The sequence below is a fragment of the Trichosurus vulpecula genome, chromosome 2 (genome assembly GCF_011100635.1).
Source record: "Trichosurus vulpecula isolate mTriVul1 chromosome 2, mTriVul1.pri, whole genome shotgun sequence".
NCBI lineage: Eukaryota > Metazoa > Chordata > Mammalia > Diprotodontia > Phalangeridae > Trichosurus > Trichosurus vulpecula.
In genome coordinates, this window is record NC_050574.1 from 352,299,846 (window position 1) to 352,317,369 (window position 17,524).

Consider the following 17,524-nt stretch of genomic DNA (forward strand, 5'->3'; position numbering starts at 1 on the left):
CTAGAGGAGGTCAATGAATATGGTGAAGGGCTTTATGCCTATGTCATGTCAATAATGGTTAAATGAATTGATGATATTTATCCTGGAGAAGAAAAAAACCGTTTAATGTTTAAGTATTTGAAGGACTCTTGTTTAGAAGAGGGATTGGACATGTTCTATTTGGTCCCAGAGAAGGGACAGAACCAGTAGCAATAGATGGAAATTGCAAAGAGTCAAATTTAGGCTAAATATTAGGAAAAACTTCCTAACAATTAGATCTATCCAGAAGTGGAATGGACTGCCTTGAGAGATGGTGATTCTTGTTCATCCTTAAGCAGAAACTGAATGACCACTCATCAGGTATATTATAGTGGGCATTCCTTTCATGGAAGGATCGAACTAGACGGCCACTGAAGTCCTTTCAACTCTAAAACTGTGTCATTCTGTGATTCTATTAAAAGACAAAAAACCCAAGTGCTGGGCAAAGGTGGGTGAACCACCCTGATAAAAAACGGAGAGGTTGTGATTGGTTTTCTCCAATCTTTCTTTAAATCTGCTCATGAGCACACTTTGGTTTGAGGAGAGTTGATTTGGTTTTTTTCCCAGATGAAGATGAATCATTAGTAGTTTGGTTAGGACAGAACATTTGGGTCACAGATTCGATTCGATGATCATGTTTAATGTGCATTTTTATGATTTAATTTCTACAAGTAATATTTATGTCATGTGTTAACACAGATCTTTTTTAATTAATATCAGCTAGGGTAGCAAATTGGTGACTGAACCAGAGGTAAATTGAACTTCTAGTAAACAGCTGATCAACATGCAACTCTCCTAAGTTATTCCCTTGCTTTAAAGTTATATCATGACATGATGTGGTTGTTGTTTTGTTGTTGTTGTTGCAAAAATCATCCTCTCACTAAGCTGGGTCATAGTCTTGCACACACATCTGCTCTTTCTTTGCATAGATCAAACCAAATAGTCTAATGGGATCATCATGAATGTTTTCTTCCAACACATCACTTTCTTCTCTGAAACTGGGGATCGAATCGCTTTTAGGTAGCATGGTATCCACTGCATGTGATTTCTCATCTTCATCCTCGTGTGAAAAGTGAGCTTTTGGCTTTCTGCATTTCCCCTTGAAACTGTGATCCAGTGAGGCATAGCACATCCGTGTTTCAGCCTCTTCCTGAAGGAGGAAGAAAAGCATGTTAATTTTTCATTGTTTATCATAACCTTTTACTTCAATGGTTCTCACTAGTTTTTTGTGTTTTTTTTTTACACTTGATCCCTATCAGCTTGCTTTCTACTGCTAAACTTTTCAAATCAGGGCAGAAAGGAGAAAAGAATGAGTCAAATTCTTTGGGACAGAGTACATACATCATGCCTTTTAGCAAGGGTGGAAGTCAATAGGATTTGAGTGTCAGCCCAATTATCAGATCAACTCATTGTATGACTTCTCGAATCAAGAGTAAACCAGAGAAGAAAAGAATTTTATAAAAAATTGAGAATTGAGTAAAAGATTTAAGAACTACAGAGAGGTATGAATTTGTTCACTGATTCAACGGATACTTATTAAATACCTACTATGTATGAGGCATAGTACTAGGTGCTGTGGGATATATGAATGGTTCTTGACCTTGAATATATTTTATATACACACAAACAAAACGTATATACATGTACAACTCTAATAAAAAGCTACATACGAGGGCCATAACAGTGTTAAGTACAATTCATTAAATGGAAGAGGTGGTTTTTGATCCACATGATTAGTGAAAGCAACCTGGAATAAGGTCTCAAAGAATCTGGGTAGGTTGAGATGTGAAGAACAGCTTTCCAGGCATGGGAAATAGCAAAGGCCCAAAATCAGGAAGGCACAAGGTATATTCTAGGAACAGTTAGTCTAGATAACCAATCAGCAGTAGAGTGGGTAGGTTCCAGAGGGCTGGACTTACACTTAGAAAGACTTTAGTTTAAATCTTGCCTTGGATAATTACTGGCTGAGGAGATAGAGATCTCAAGTGGCAGAGCCAAGATTTGTATACTGTTCTTATGGTACCAGAACCCCCTGCCAAAGAAGAGGAGAACTAACAAGAAAAGACCACTGGGGTTTGGCACCTGACTTGGATACTATTTCAGTAGAGTGGTGGGAGTAGAAGCCAGACTTTGAGGTTGAGGCTAGAGTGGGTGATAAGAAAGTAGAGTAAGCGTACATCACCATTTTTGAAAAGTTTGTGACAGACAAGAGAGTCAAGTGGTGATAATTAGAGGGAGGGCAAAACTGAGGGGTATTTCTTTTAAGAAAGAGAAGGTCTTTGAATGTTTACAAAGTTTAGGGAATAATTTGAGGGACCACAATCCTGGGGGACAAGGGCACAAACAGAAGGGTTAAACTTGTAAAAGCAAAGGAATACCTCATAAGAGACAAAAAAAGCAGAATAAGTGAACAGTCCAAGCTGAAATAAGAATGAACATGATCACCCCCATTTTGTTAGTAGAGTAAAATAGCTTTAGCAAGAGTAACTAGCAGTGGACTGAGAAATTAAATTTCTACCTTTCAGCTCTAGATTTCAAAAGTAAAATGGATGTTTCCATTTTTGTCTAGCTGTTTTTTTAAAAAGTAATATTTTTTTCTTTAAAAGTTTCTTTTATAATATACTAGAACTGAGATGTAACTAGTATGGCTCAACCAGAATTTTGTCCCAAGGCAAGATGGAATGTGTCTCTCTCTGGTCCTTCACTGTTGCCTCCGGACTACTACCCCTAGGTATTGTTATTGTGGTATTCTCCCCTTTGCCATTGCTGCTACCTCTTGCCCAGGGTGGCTGGGACTTAGAGGTATAGAACAGAGGTGCCACCTTGAACTTTTGGGGGGAATGTATTCATTCTCCTTGAGAAACTGTCCTGTCATTTTCAACTCTCCCCTTACTTCTCGCAATTGAATTTGCTTTGCATGCAATAATTCTTAGTTGTGGCTCTGCAGTAAGTCCCTTATTAATAAGTAACAGCTAAAAGGAATAGTAAGGACCTGGAAATTTGGCAGGTGGTGGGGGGAGTCTAGATTTGTGAAAGCATAGGTGTAGGGATGGCCCATCTTAGGAAACTCCTTCTACTTACATGGATTAGAAGCTATTCTACCTGGTTCACTACGATGATAAGTGACTTGCTTAAGGTCCTATAGCCACTATGGGTCAGACGTAGGACCTAAACCAGGCATGGGAAACCTGTGGCCTCGAGGCCACATGTGGCCCTCTAGGTACTCAAGTACGTCCCTTTGACTGAATCTAAACGTCACAGAACAAATCCCCTTAATAAAAGGATTTGTTCTACATATTGGATTGCATGCCGCCTTGGCGGGGGAGAGAGAAAGAGAGAGAAAAAAATGTGGAAACCAAAAACCTGTGGAACTTAATGTTGTAAACTAAAAATAAAAAAATAAATAAATTTAAAAAAATTTTAAAGAAAAGATTTGTTCGTAAAACTTGGACTCTGTCAAAAGACTGCACTTGAGGACGTAGAAGGCTACATGTGGCCTCAAGCCCACAGGTTCCCCACTCCTGACCTGAACTCAGGTTTTCCTGCCTCTGAGATTGCTCTCTATCACCCCACTCCGCTACCTCTCAATAAGCAGGTTCCATGGTAACAAATATGACAATTTTTAATGTTGTGGCCATTTTAATCAGATAGAACTGAGGGACTCTAAAACAATTATTTTAAATTGGCATTGCTACATTTATGGGAAGAGTACAATGGTAAGACTAGAAATGCTAACACCACTTCTGAAAAGCTATTATATAAAGTGATACCTTTTTTTTCTTTAATGCCTTAAGGCTTTGTGTAGGCTTCACTTGAGTAAAAACCAGATGCTGTCTGAAATACACTGGCCTTTTATGTTTACATATGCTATGTACCAAAGACTTCATTAACTGCCATTCAAAATCCCCAGCTTGTGCACCATTCAAGCATTACTGATCTGTAGTTCCAGTTCAGTTGCTGTGGTCCTACTTGCAAACTGTCTGAAAAGTGCTTTAGAAAAAAAAGGGTTATTTGACCTCCCAGGATCAAACAATTGATAGGAAACCACAGTGCAGCTGAAGAGCACGAATTTTTTTCAAGCCCAGTACACATGCTGAAATGAACACACCAAATAGTACATCTATTAGTCAGAAGGCAACTTCATGCTTTGCATAAATTTAACCACATATTTATGATTTGAGCTGTGGTTTGATGATAAATATTATTAGAAACTAGTGTCTTTAGATCATTGCTAAGGTATTTGGGATTCTTAATGAAAATTCTAGGAATGCCTATCAATTTCTGGGGAGTATGTGAAACTAAGCAGTGAGGAGAGAGAAATCCTACATCTCAGGGAAATCCTGGGAAATTCCTGGGTTCTAATTAATTTTATTAGGATGGTTAAAATGCAAACCATTGCATTACTCACACTTTGAGTTTTTATGAAAACCTTTTCTATCCTTTCCCAGAAAATAGAAGAGGTTGAAAATGGAAAGGGCATGTGACCACTTCTCTAGTAGGGATTCGTTGTTGTTTTGTCCAAGTTCCTGTTTTTCTATGTCCAGGTCTGTCCTACCTGAATGAGTACTGTAGGTGTTTTTTCCCAAGGAAAAAAATGCAGAAAATAGGACCTTGTTTACCTTAATGTAAAATAAAGGCACTAGAAGCGGCATCTATTGTCTTTTTTATTGGCAAATCTTTGACATTAATGTAGATTTTATGCACACATTGTTCCAAATAGTAAAAAGGTTGAACTGGCAAAGTAGAGAAGGAATATTTTCTGTTTTCCAAATTATTCTCTTTCTCATCCTGAGACTGAAAGTTGAATTCCTTTTGCTTGGACAGTGAATCTATACATAGAAGGTATTGAATTGCGTATAATGAAGGAAATTCCTGATAGAAAACATGGATTAGATGGGTGGGTATTGTGTGTGTGACCAGAATCTCCTGCTAATTTGGTTAATAATACTTAGCAATGATATAGCATTTTCCAAAGCACTTTACAAATATCATCTCGTTTGATTCTCACCTCTACTCTGGGATTGGTGTTCTTATAATCCCCCATTTTATAGATGAGGAAACTGAGGTAAACAGAAGTTAAGTGGCTTGCCCAGGGTTAGGTAGCGTCTGAGACCATTCTTGAACTCAGGTCTTCCTGACTCCAGGACCAGTACTTTATCCACTGCACCACCCAGCTGCCTTAGTAGGCCTCTACTTTTCCCTTGAACTTGTCTTTGAAACCCACAGGAAAAATTACCTGCATAGGGGAGCATTCCTGCTTTTCATTTACAGCTCTCTCAGGCCGGGCTTTCATTTGTTCATAGCAGTTTTCATCGGTAGGTCCTTGTGAGTTAAAAAGAATACGGTTAGAATGGAACGGAATGGAAAATTTGTAGCTCAATTAAAATGTGGGCTCAAAACAACATTTACAAGTAAGTCTGAAACTCTGAATAGCGTGTGGCTTTTTGAGTCACCCTCTGTCAACTGGTGGAGGTGGAAAAAAGAAGTGGTTCAGTTTATGTAGCTCCTTCTCTAGAAAGTATCTTTCTTTCTGTAGTAAGTATGCACAGTGTGAAAGTGTTTTTGACCACAAAGTTAATGGTGAGAAGAAAATTAATCAGCTAGAGGACAGAATCATATTAATCCATTTTCCATCCTCAATGAAAACTTCAGAGGGAAAGTAACTATACTATAGAAACCCATAGCAGGAGAATAATGTCTAAATATTGTGGAAAACCAATGAATTTTCCAGCACGCTCACAGGATCAAAGGATAATGGATTTAGAGCAAGAAGAAACCTTGGAGGTCATTGACTCCAACGTCTTCATTCATAGACGAGGAAAATGAGGCTCAGAGAAAATGAATCATTTGTCCAGGGTCTCCTAACTGATACACTTCTGGGGCAGGATTAGGGCCTAGCCCCTTTTGACTCGTGACACTTATCTACTACTAAATGTTAGGCGGGTACAAGAACTCAGTTGAAATGCATAATTACTATTTGATTTATTGAGTATGAACAAGAAGTAAAATGAAGTTTGCAAGGCTGAAAGATAAACGATGCTTTTAAGCAGTGGGAGTCTATAAGCCTGAGAAAGTGTGCTTATATTAAGGAATCTATCCAGTAACCAGTGGCAAAAGTCCCTGCCTCCCTTTAGCTTTGTCCTAAATAACCTCTCTGTATAGCTTTGGAGAGCCAACAAAATTTTTTTCATTTCTTATTAAGGAGACAAAGGTATGAGAACCTTTGTTTTGCCCCTTTGTCCCCTTCATGCCTCATCTTACAGATAATAAGATGTTAGCTGTTAGCTTGTGTACCCAAGTGGGCATGCTTGGGGGGAAAAATGATGATAATCATCTCTAGCAGGAACCAGGCAATCCATTCTCTATTTATGAATTGTTCAATTTTTTGCCATAGAATATAAAATATATTTCCTAGGATAAGTTTATGCCTAATTATAAATTAACATTTTCTGAAATACAATGTAAAACTCATGTTCCATGAAGCATGAAGATATCTCTAATGTTTGTGGGAATGACTAGTAGTAGTCCTCAAGTGTAAAAAACTTGGTATTGATATTTGAAAGGGTGAAACAGGCAGTAATAAACTTTACTTTGCTAGTAGGGGAGAACCGGTCACAGAATCAAGAAGATTTGGGTTCAAGCCCTTCCTCTTACATAGGATAGTTTTATGACTCTGGGAAAGTTATTTAAACTTTCAGCGTCCAGGGCAACATTCCAAGACTATTGCATGATAAAAAACTAGCTGACCTGCATTGATAAAGGGAGGCTTGCCACCAATAAAATACAGGTCTGGACCAAAACAAATAAGTACCCAGACCACAGATTTGTTGTTGTTCAGTCAGGGTCCATTCTTCATGACCCCATTTGGGATTTACTTGGCAAAGATACTAGAGTGGTTTGCTGTTTCCTTCTCCAGTTCATTTGGCAGTTGAGGAAACTGAGGCCAACAGGGTTAAGTGACTTGTTCAGGGTCACACAGTTAGTATCTGAGGCTGGATTTGAATTCAGGTCTTCCTGACTCCAGACTGGCACTCTATCTACTATGCCACCTAGCTGCCCTAGCCCACAGATACACTTGGTTTTCTAGCTTCTCCTAACTCATCAAGAACTAAGAATAGAGAGGAAAGTGGGGAAAAACCTTTAAAAATACAATCTAGGTATATCTATAAAGCTTTAGAAACATAATTATAGGCCAAATATCAAAGAGACATCCCATTGGTCCTATGTTAAAATTAGCATGGTACGCAAAATCAAGAATTTCTGCTATAATTTAGCAAGTTAAAAGAACTATCTGGACCCCAGTAGGGAACAAAGAAAATGCCATGCATGTGCTACCAACTTTTTTCCTCCCACTAGCTTCTGGACCTATGCAATTTTTTTTTGGTTAATGGTAAAGGGATTTTGATAGGTTCTACTTAGGTGGCTGGGATGTGTGAGTTAGGGAGGCAGTGATGGGAAGTGAACCAAGACTACCCTTGATGCCAGTATAAAAGAATTATAAAGATCTCAGCTTCCATTAAGCTCTCCTCACCTCTGTCTACAATTAAACAGTACACAAATAGATCCTTTAATTACGAAGCATAGCCAGGAACCAAAAGAAAGCTTTCATTGTTCAGGGTTATTCTTTTTAGAAAATTTGTTGTAACCAGGGCAATGGAGCATGGTTTCTATGGGACACCCCTTGCACTGGAAATGGCTTTATTACAAAGAAAATTTTTCTTTGCATTGGTATTCATTATAACAGAATTTTTACCTGTATTCTTATCATGACTAGAGTCAAACATAGCTGGAGACTTAACTAATATGTTACAATAGTGATATTGTAAATAATGTGGAGATAAATTATCCACACAGTAGGATAATATTAATCTCCCCCTCTTCCTAGAACATATATTTACTGCAAAATTATTTTAACATGATCACAATAAAATACAACTTACCAGAAAGCACATTATCAAGGTTACCATAAATTGGCGCATCTTCAGTGTAATACTCGTCACCTCTGTAATAATGAAAATGAAATTACCACATGGAATTACTGTACAGAACAAATGCATCTTTTATGCTGTTTACGCCAAGGAGAAAAAAATATCACTCATACAAATATGGTTTTGTCACAAATTTCATTACTTGCCATTCAGGCTTTTGAAAAAAAATGAAGTAAGGGAAAAAAGATTGAGAAAAATAAAACTTATTTCAGCTATTAACCACTCGGTATTTTATGATGGTAAAACTGCTTGATAACTCTACAGAGCTAGGGTAGTATCTATTATCTAACATTTTATAGTTGTGAAAACTGAGGCTGACGAGACGAATCATTTATAGTAATGTCATGTAGCAACTTGCAGTGACCTAGGAGGTTTAGAGTTTCTAATCCATTGCCTAACCCAGGCTCATAAAGAACTATCAGCCTATTCAAAGACAAGGTAGAGAAACCTAATTTCCATAGTGCAAAAAGCTGTCCATCTACTAATGAGGAAAGTCTGTCCTCTCCAAAAAAAAAAGGTTCTGATTTCTCGATACCATGAACCCTTTCATTCTTGATTCCTACCTTGACCTAAACACATGTCATTGCTGTTCATTCATTTTTCAGTTATGTCTGACTCTTCATGACCCTATTTCGGGTTTTCTTGGCAAAGATACTGGAGTGGTTTGCCATTTCTTACTCCAGCTCGTTTTTAGAAACTGAGGCAAACAGGTTTAAGTGACTTGTCTAGGGTCACACAGCTAGGACACATCTGGGGCCACATTTGAAGATGAGTCCTGCTGACTCCGGACCTGGCGCTCTATCCACTGCACCACTGAGCTGCCCAAACATGCATACCGTAATTGTCCTAAGTATACATACTTTAATTCTACCTTTCACTTCCTACCCCGGAATCACACCCAAAATATGGATTGGATTGTCGTTATGAAATAGGTGATTTGTCATCGACACCTATTTATCATCCATTTGACAAACATTTGTTTAGTACTGACTTCCTTAAATGCACCATGAGAGAGAAGCAATATAGCACAGTGGCAAGACTACTATATCGGAATCAGAAGACCTAGGTTCAATTCTTGGCTCTGATGTTTAACATGCCTGCCTCAGTTTGTTCATGTATAAAATAAGTGGGTAGGACCAGATGACCTATAGATGATTAAATAGCTATAAATCTGTGATCTTACTTTCTGTTCCTGGAAATCTTTATCCCAAACACCTTAGGGTCCTATCCCATGGGGAAGGGGAAGGGAATAAGCTTTTATATAATACCTGTTAGGGTGGCTAGGTGGTGGAGTAGACAGAGCTCTGGGCCTGGAGTTCCTGACTCCAAATGCAGCCTCAGACACTTACTAGCTCTGTGACCCTGGGCAAGTCACTTAACCCTGTTTGCCTCAGTTTCCTCATCTGTACAATGAGCTGGAGAAGGAGATGGCAAACCACTTCAGTATCTTTGCAAAGAAAACCCCAAATGGGGTCATGAGGAGTCAGACGTGATTGAAACAACTCAACAAGAAAAATGGTACCCATTATGTGCTAGGCACTGTAGGAAGCACGCTTTGTGAATATTTTCTCATTTTTCATAGGAACATAGAATGTTGGAGCAGGAAAGGACCTTAGAAAATATCTAATCCAATGCCATTATTCTACTGTTGAGGAGCCTGAGGTCAAGAAGAGGTGAGGAGACTCACATCATTACACAGATAATTAGTGAAAGACTTTTAGGAGAAAAATCCAGGTCTTCTACTATAAATCCAAAATTCTTTCAACTATACCATGGCCTACACTCCATGGCAAAGTAACTAATGTCAATTTATCACCTTTCCTAGGAGAGAACAGAAGTCTTTCGAAAATGAAATGGCTCCAGGTCCTACAGGACTAAACCAAATCAAAATTTCAAGTACTGTGACAGGAAGGAAGACAACATATTTTGGAAGGAGGATGGGAGTGGACTTCCTGACAGTCCTTTAATTATACCAGAGGTTCCCAAACTTATTTGGCCTACCATCTTCTTTTCTTTTTTTTTTCTTTTTTGTTTTCTGTGATTTAACAACTTTAATAAGGTGCTTGAATTTTTAAAAAAAATTATTTTTGGTTTTCAACATTCATTTCCACAAGATTTTAAGTTACAAATTTTCTCCCCATCTCTACCCTCCCCCGCCAACCCAAGATAGCATGTGTTCTGATTACCCTTTTCCCCAGTCTGCCCTCCCTCCTATCACCCCACTCCCCTACCCCTTGTCCCCTTTCCCCTTACTTTCTTGTAGGGCAAGATAGATTTCTATAACCATCCCCTTTTCCAAAAAGAAACTACTCAGCAGCACCTTGGAAATCTACTTTCTTTAGCCCTTTAACTTTTTTTTTGCAATGGTTCAAAAAATAAATAATTTTTTAAAATGACACATCTTAAATTTAATAATTTATTGTAAATTTTTCCTGTATTGAAATTTTGATGATGCAGTATTACATCATGTACCTGGATAGTATCTATTATATATTGAATATTGCATATTCCTGACCAAGCCTTAAACCCAATTCACTCTGGATCTCTTGAATTGGACAGCAATAGGTCCCTGCCCAAGTACTACTGAATGGCTACTTTTTTGGCCCTCCTGGCTCAGAGTGAATGTAAATAGTAACTGTTTCTCTTTTGGGCAGCAACCCTGAGGGTCTTCCCCTCCCAGTTTGATTTTTTTCTTTTGTTAAAGGGGCCATCCCTTGACTCACTTCTTAAAGAAGCCTAATCACTGAGTGGACTTTGCCTCACTCAAAGTGAGCACTTGGAAAGGCCTTAGCTTAAAAAGGCCAAGGTCTCCCAATGCATCCTGGGCCATCTCCAGTCATCCTGACCAGTGCCTGGCCACTGGACCCAGATGGCTCTGGAGGAGAAAGTGAGGCTGGCTACCTTGCACAGCCCTCCCTCACTGAAATCAAAGTCAATTGCAAGTCATGTCATCATCTCCCTGATGTCATGGTCCTCTTTGAGAATGATGGACAAACCACACACAACAACCACAACCACAAGACCTATTATCAGACTTGACCACTGATCGGTTATAACTTGCATTTTGTGTGTTTATTTGGAAAATAATGTAATCACTATGACCTTAACTCTGTTATACAATAGATGAAACATGTACAAACAGTTATTTTCGTTTAACGCCCCACAATTACACCAGAGGCTATTAATACCCCCTAGATCATCCCAGCACACACACACCCTGGGGGTGGGAAGGAGGTATTGCCCACTTTGGGAACCTATGAATTATATAATGTAGAGTTCACTACTTAAAGTTTTCAGGACCTATAATGTGTACTGCTTTTCTGGTTTTGGCAATTGGGCTAACACAATCAAAGTATGTTTTTTTTTTCCCCAAAGTGTATCGATCCTTGGTAGAGGATAAAATAGATCATCTCAATTTCATGAGATTGAAAAGTTTTTGTACTAACAATCAATGCAGCTACAATAAGAAAGGAAGCTATCAGTTGCGAGTCTTTATATTATATATTGCCACATACGGATCTTTATATCACAATTGGTTCCTAATAGATAAGTAGTCAAGTGATTTAAACAATTTAAAAAAGAATTCCAAGCTGTTATTATCTATATGAAATACATCACTAATAATAGAAATGCAAATCAGAACAACTCTGAGGTTTTACTTCATGCCCAAATTGGCAAAATTGATAAAAGATGAGAAATTTACACTTTTAAGGGAGCGATGTTGTTATGGTAATACAGACACACTCATATAATACCAAAACTATGAAACAGTCCAACCATAATGGAAAAAATATGGAATTATGCTAAGAAAGTGACTTTAAAATGTCCATACTTTTTGACCCAGGGATCCTATTGCTTAAGCATACGCCCAAAGGAGGTCAAAGACAAAATGAACAGAAGGTCTCGTGTATATACCAAAACAGTCATAGCATCACAATTTTACTTGAAAAGGACTGGAAACAAAGCAGATTCAATTGGGGAATGAATAAATAAGTTGTGATACCTGGATGTAATGGAATATTTCATTGTTATAAGAAGTTATGAATGTAACTGTGAGAAACAAAAGAAAGAATGCCTCCACAGGATTAACACTACTCCCAGCTTTGCAGGAAAGATTCCAGGATGTAAGTCAGAGATGACTTATTCTAAACAGATCTGTGACCTAGCATAACCAGGCTTCTGATCAAGTAAAAGGTTGGAAGCTTGTATGCATGCTTAACGAGCTGTTTAATATTATCCAACACATCCCCAGGGTGGAGCAAGCCAAATTTAAATACACCTGCAATACCTGACAAGGGAGGGGGAACACATCAAGGAAAAGAACATGGAATAGGTGGTTCAGGAAGTTGCATTCAGCTAAAGAAGACAGGGTGGGAGGGCGGGGCAGAGAGAGGGGGGAATTTGAATGGGCAACAGGAGATAAATAACTTTGCATTCGTCTGAGCAATGGTGTTTCTTTAGGGAGTTAACCATTCACAATGAACGTAAAATAAGAGTTTTCCTGGCTTCACAACAAGTATTGTTCTTTCTAGAGCAAGCACATTTCTCACATAACAAATTCAGAGACACGTGGAAAAACCCGTATGATCTGAACCAAAATGAAGAAAGCGGCAAAGGAAAACAATTACAGTACATAAGTGGAGAGAAAACAACGACAAAATTAAACTAAACTAAACTTAACTAAACTGAACACTATCATTATAATGACCAGGTTTATCACTGATGGAGAGATAAAAAATGAACCTCTTTCCCATCTTTGCAGAGATGGGATAGTACGGGTGTGAAATATTCTCTATACTGTCAGACTTGGTTGGTGTATTCATCAGTTTTGCTGAAGTGGTTCTTTTTCTCTTTTTAAAAGGTTATTTATTACAAGGATGACCTGTTGGTAGGGAAAAGGAAAAGAATACTCAGAAGTGAAAGGTGTTATAAAAATTATCAATAAAATATTCTAATGAATTCATTGTTTTTGAGTCAGGGACTGTTATTTATTTACACATTTTAGACTTCAAATGCCAAGAAAAAATAAAAGCATGAATATTACTGGATTTTCATGAAGAAGAGGTATTAGATGTGTTTAAAAAAATTGTAGAGTAAGCAAAAGCATTAAACAGACAAGGGCTTGGGCATAAGAGTAAACTGACCTTGAAACACTCTGGAAATACAAACCTGATAACGCAGATCTTTGAGAGTTTAAGGAACGAAGTCAGTCACTGCCTCCTTTTTAGAATTAATAACTAATTATTTTATTATTTGTTTAGAATTCTTTACAATCTCGTCTCCTCTTTAAAGGGAAAACATGGCACCGGACGTTCCCATCCCCTTCGAGGAATGACTGGAGGTGAAAGCATGAGTGATTGGCCATCGCTATGACAGGTTTAGGCAGAAGAAAATTTCTGACTGACTATAATACTTTATCACAAAACGCAAATGGTGCTTGCTATTAAAACCCCTTATGTGATAAAAGAAGGGAAAATGCCCAGAAAAATACTAAGGAAATACAACAATCTTGATGTGACTAAGCCAGATCTATAAAAGAGGAACATGCATTTAAGTAGATATTCAAAGTTTGAACCCTAAAAAAATTAATATCTCTACAAGATGTCATCTATGGAATAATGCCTCAGTTTTTCCATCTGTAAATTAAGGTATATAACCAATCTTGTGAGTTTGTCATGAGAATCAAGTGAGATTATATGAGTCATGTTTAAATATAACATATTTTTAATGTAGCATTATTATGCATAGTACAAAATTTCCTTATATTTTGGTCTATTTGTGAAATAGATGAATCACAGGATTGTGGATTTAGAACTGATCCTACTTCAGGGACTGTCCAGTCCAACCCACTCATTTTACATTAGAGGAAACTGAATCACAGAGAGGTTAGGTGACATGCCCAAGGTTACATATGTTGGTAGAGAGACGATTTGAATCCAGGTCCTCTGACTCTAAAAACAATGCTTTTTCTTATTTTCTATTGAACAACCTGAGTGACATGGTGATATCCCTGAGATCCTAAAAGAAAAAGAAGAAAGGTGCTATGCATTGGTCAGTCCTGTAGGAAGGATTATATAGGAAAATATGAATTAAAGTCACACAAGATGAAAAAATGTGGAGTGTCTGCAATCTACATACCTGGAGGGAATATCTATACTGATGTACTCATAGTAATATTATACATAGATTATAAAGGACGATTTGATCTCAATGGAACCTCTCCAACATAGGTTTAGTCACGGGATGGGGAACCTATGGCCTTGAGGCCACGTGTGGTCTTTTAGGTGCTTGGGTGTGGCCTTTTGACTGAGTCCAAGTTTTATAGAACAAATCCTTTCAGTAAGAAGATTTGTTCTGTGAAGTTTGGATTCAGTTAAAGGGCTGCACTTGAGGACCTAGAGGACCATGGGTTCCCTACCCCTGGTAGGCCCACACTAACTCGGTAGGGTGGAGCTCTTTTTAGTTTGCTTGGGTTTTTTTTTAATTAAATTTTTTAATTAACAAAAATTTATTTTCTCTTTCTTCTACCTCCCCCACCACAGAAAAAGAAAACCTTTACAGATAATATGCAAAATCAAGCAAAATAAATTCTCATACTGATCATTTCTCATTCTATATGAATGAATGAAATTTTTATTAAGCACTTACTATATGAAAAGCATTATACTAATCACTGGAGATACTGTACTCTGAGTCTCTCACATCTCAGTCAAGAACTTCATTATCAGTCCTCTGGAATCATGGCTATTCATTGCATTGGTCAAAGGTCTTAAGCCTTTCAAAGTTATTTGTTTTTACACTTATTGTTATAGTATAAATTGTTCATTGGATTCTTCTCACTTCACTCTACATCAGTTCATTCAAGTTTTCCAGATTTCTCTTGATTCATCCCTTTTATCCTTTCTTATGGCAAGATGGTATTCCATTACATTCATGGGCAATGATTTGTTCAGTGATTCAATCGATGGGAACTCCTTTAGGTTCTGATTCTTTGCCACTACAAGAGCTACTGTAAATATTTTTCTTTATATGAGGCCTTTTCCTCTCATCTCTGTGGTGTAAAGGCCTGGTGGAGGTACTGCTGGGCTAAAGGATATACATAGGTATTTGAGCAAAGTTTCAACTAGTTCTACAAAATTACTAGACCAATTCACAGCCTTAACAACAGTGCATTAATGTGACTTTTTACTGTAGACTGATTTTCTGGTTAGTCCACCTTGCCAATTTGATTGCCCACTTTGCCAAATCTGAGATGGACCTATGATTTGTTTTAATTTTCATTTCTTTAAATGATAGTGGTTTGGAGCATTATTTTTCATAGTATATGTCAAATACAAGATACAAATAGCTCATATTTCCTCTTTTTAAAGTTGCCTGTTCATATCCTTTGATCATTTATCAGTTTGGGAATGGCTCTTGTTCTTATAAATTTGAGTAAGTTCTTTATATGTCTTATAAATGAGATCTTTACCAAGGAAATTTGCTACAAAGATTGTTTTTATAGTTATTTGTTTCAATTTTAATTTTAGATGTATTTGGCTTTCTACAAAAACTTGTTAATTTTATGGAATTGAAATAATCCATTTTATCTTCTGTGATAGGAGGGCTAGATGGGTAGAAGGCCTGGCCTGGAATCCAAAAGACTCAACTTCCTGAGTCCAAATCCAGCCTCAGGTACTTACTAGCTGTGTGACCCTGGGCAAGTCACTTAACCCTGTTTGTTTTAGTTTCCTTATCTGTAAAAATGAGCTAGAGAATGAAATAGCAAACCATTTCAGTATCTTTGCCAAGAAAACCCCAAATGGGATCATAGACTCGGACATGACTGAAATGACTGAAAAACAACAAGAAATCTGCTGTGATCCTCTTTTCCCTTTGTTTGGTCATGAACTGGTCTTCTATCTGTCCATCCGTCTGTCCATCCATCCATCCATCCATCCACGCATCCAATCATCTATCTATCTATCTATTTATCTAAAAGTAATTCATTCTTTGATCCTTTGTTTAATTTGCTTATGATGTCACCTTCATGTCTATTTATCTTGGTGTTGAGTGTGAGATGTCGGTCTACACTTCATTTCTACTAGATTGCTTTCCAATTTTCCCAGCAGTTTTTATCAAAGAGTAGCTGGCATCTTTGAGTTTATCAAACACTAACCTATTTTCTTAATTTGTTTCTGTATGTTATATATTTAATCTGTTTCATTGGTTGACTTTTCTATATCTTAACCAGTAACTGGTTTGACACTGCTTTGTAGTATAGTTTGAGATGGGATAGTGCTAGCTCCCTTTTCTTTCCATTTTTAATCATTATTTCTCTTGAGATTTTTGGCCTTTTGTCCCTCCAGAGGAATTTCATCATTATTTTTCCTAGTTCTATAAAATAATTGTTGGTAGCTTGATGGGTATAACACTAAGTATGCAAGCTAATTTAGATAGTATTGTCATTTTTATTATTATGGTTTGGCCTACCCATGAGCAATCATTATTTCTCCAATTATTTGAATCTGTCTTTATTTCTATAAATAGTGTTTTGCAGTTGTATCCACTTATTTCCTGATTATATCTTATATCCAAAGCATTTGGGATACAGATCTTGTATCTTATTGTATCCCAACTATTTTATATTTTACATATATAGTTAAAATGAAGTTTCTCATTCTATCTCCTTCTAATTGGTTTTGTTGGCACAATCCAGAAAGGTCATTAATATGTGGACTTGTTTTATATTTGGCAACTTTGCTAAAGTTGTTAATTGCTTTAGTTAATTTTTAGTTGACTCTCTATGGTTCTTTAAGTAAACTATCTTATCACTTACAAAAGGCGACAATTATGTTTTCTCTTCACCCATAGCTATTACTTCAATTTATTGTTCTTGTCTTATTAGTATAACTATCATTTCCAGCATTATCATTGATAATGAACATCTTTGTTTACCCCTAAGCTTATTAGAAAGGCCTTTAATTTATCCCCATTACATATAATGCTGACTTGTTTTTAGATAAATACTATTTGTCATATTAAGGAAAATTCTAGTTGTTCATGTTTCCTAATTTTTTTTTTAATTTAAATTTATTTATTTAACATATTTGGTTTTCAGCATTGATTTTCACAACAGTTTGAATTACAAATTTTCTCCCCATTTCTACCCTCCCCCCCACTTCAAGATGGCATATATTCTGGTTGCCCTGTTCCCCAGTCAGCCCTCCCCTCTATCACACCCCTCCCCTCTCATCCCCTTTTCCCTTCCTTTCTTGTAGGGCAAGATAACTTTCTACGCCCCATTGCCTGTGTATCTTATTTTTTAGTTGCATGAAAAAACTTTTGTTTTTGTTTTTGAACATCTGTTTTTAAAACTTTGAGTTCCAAATTCTCTCCCCTCTTCCCTTCCCACCCACCCTCCCTAAGAAGTCGAGCACTTAAACCTAGGCCACGCATGTATCACTATGTATAACCCTTCCACAATACTCATGTTGTGAAAGGCTAACTACATTTTGCTCCTTCCCAACCCATCCCGC

The 17,524-nt window shown here is 37.2% G+C and overlaps 1 protein-coding gene across 1 annotated transcript in view; it reads right to left on the reverse strand.

The window, feature by feature from the left end:
• Positions 1-672: 672 nt before the first annotated feature.
• Positions 673-17,524, reverse strand: part of LOC118837157 (T-cell receptor-associated transmembrane adapter 1) — a 74,600-nt gene continuing 57,748 nt past the window's right edge. The window contains exons 5-7 of the mRNA XM_036744121.1: positions 7,959-8,020; positions 5,255-5,340; positions 673-1,168 (exon numbers count right to left, since the gene is read on the reverse strand). Of these exons, the coding sequence (XP_036600016.1) occupies positions 899-1,168; positions 5,255-5,340; positions 7,959-8,020 (418 nt within the window). The 3' untranslated portion in view covers positions 673-898. The remainder of the gene's footprint in view (positions 1,169-5,254; positions 5,341-7,958; positions 8,021-17,524) is intronic.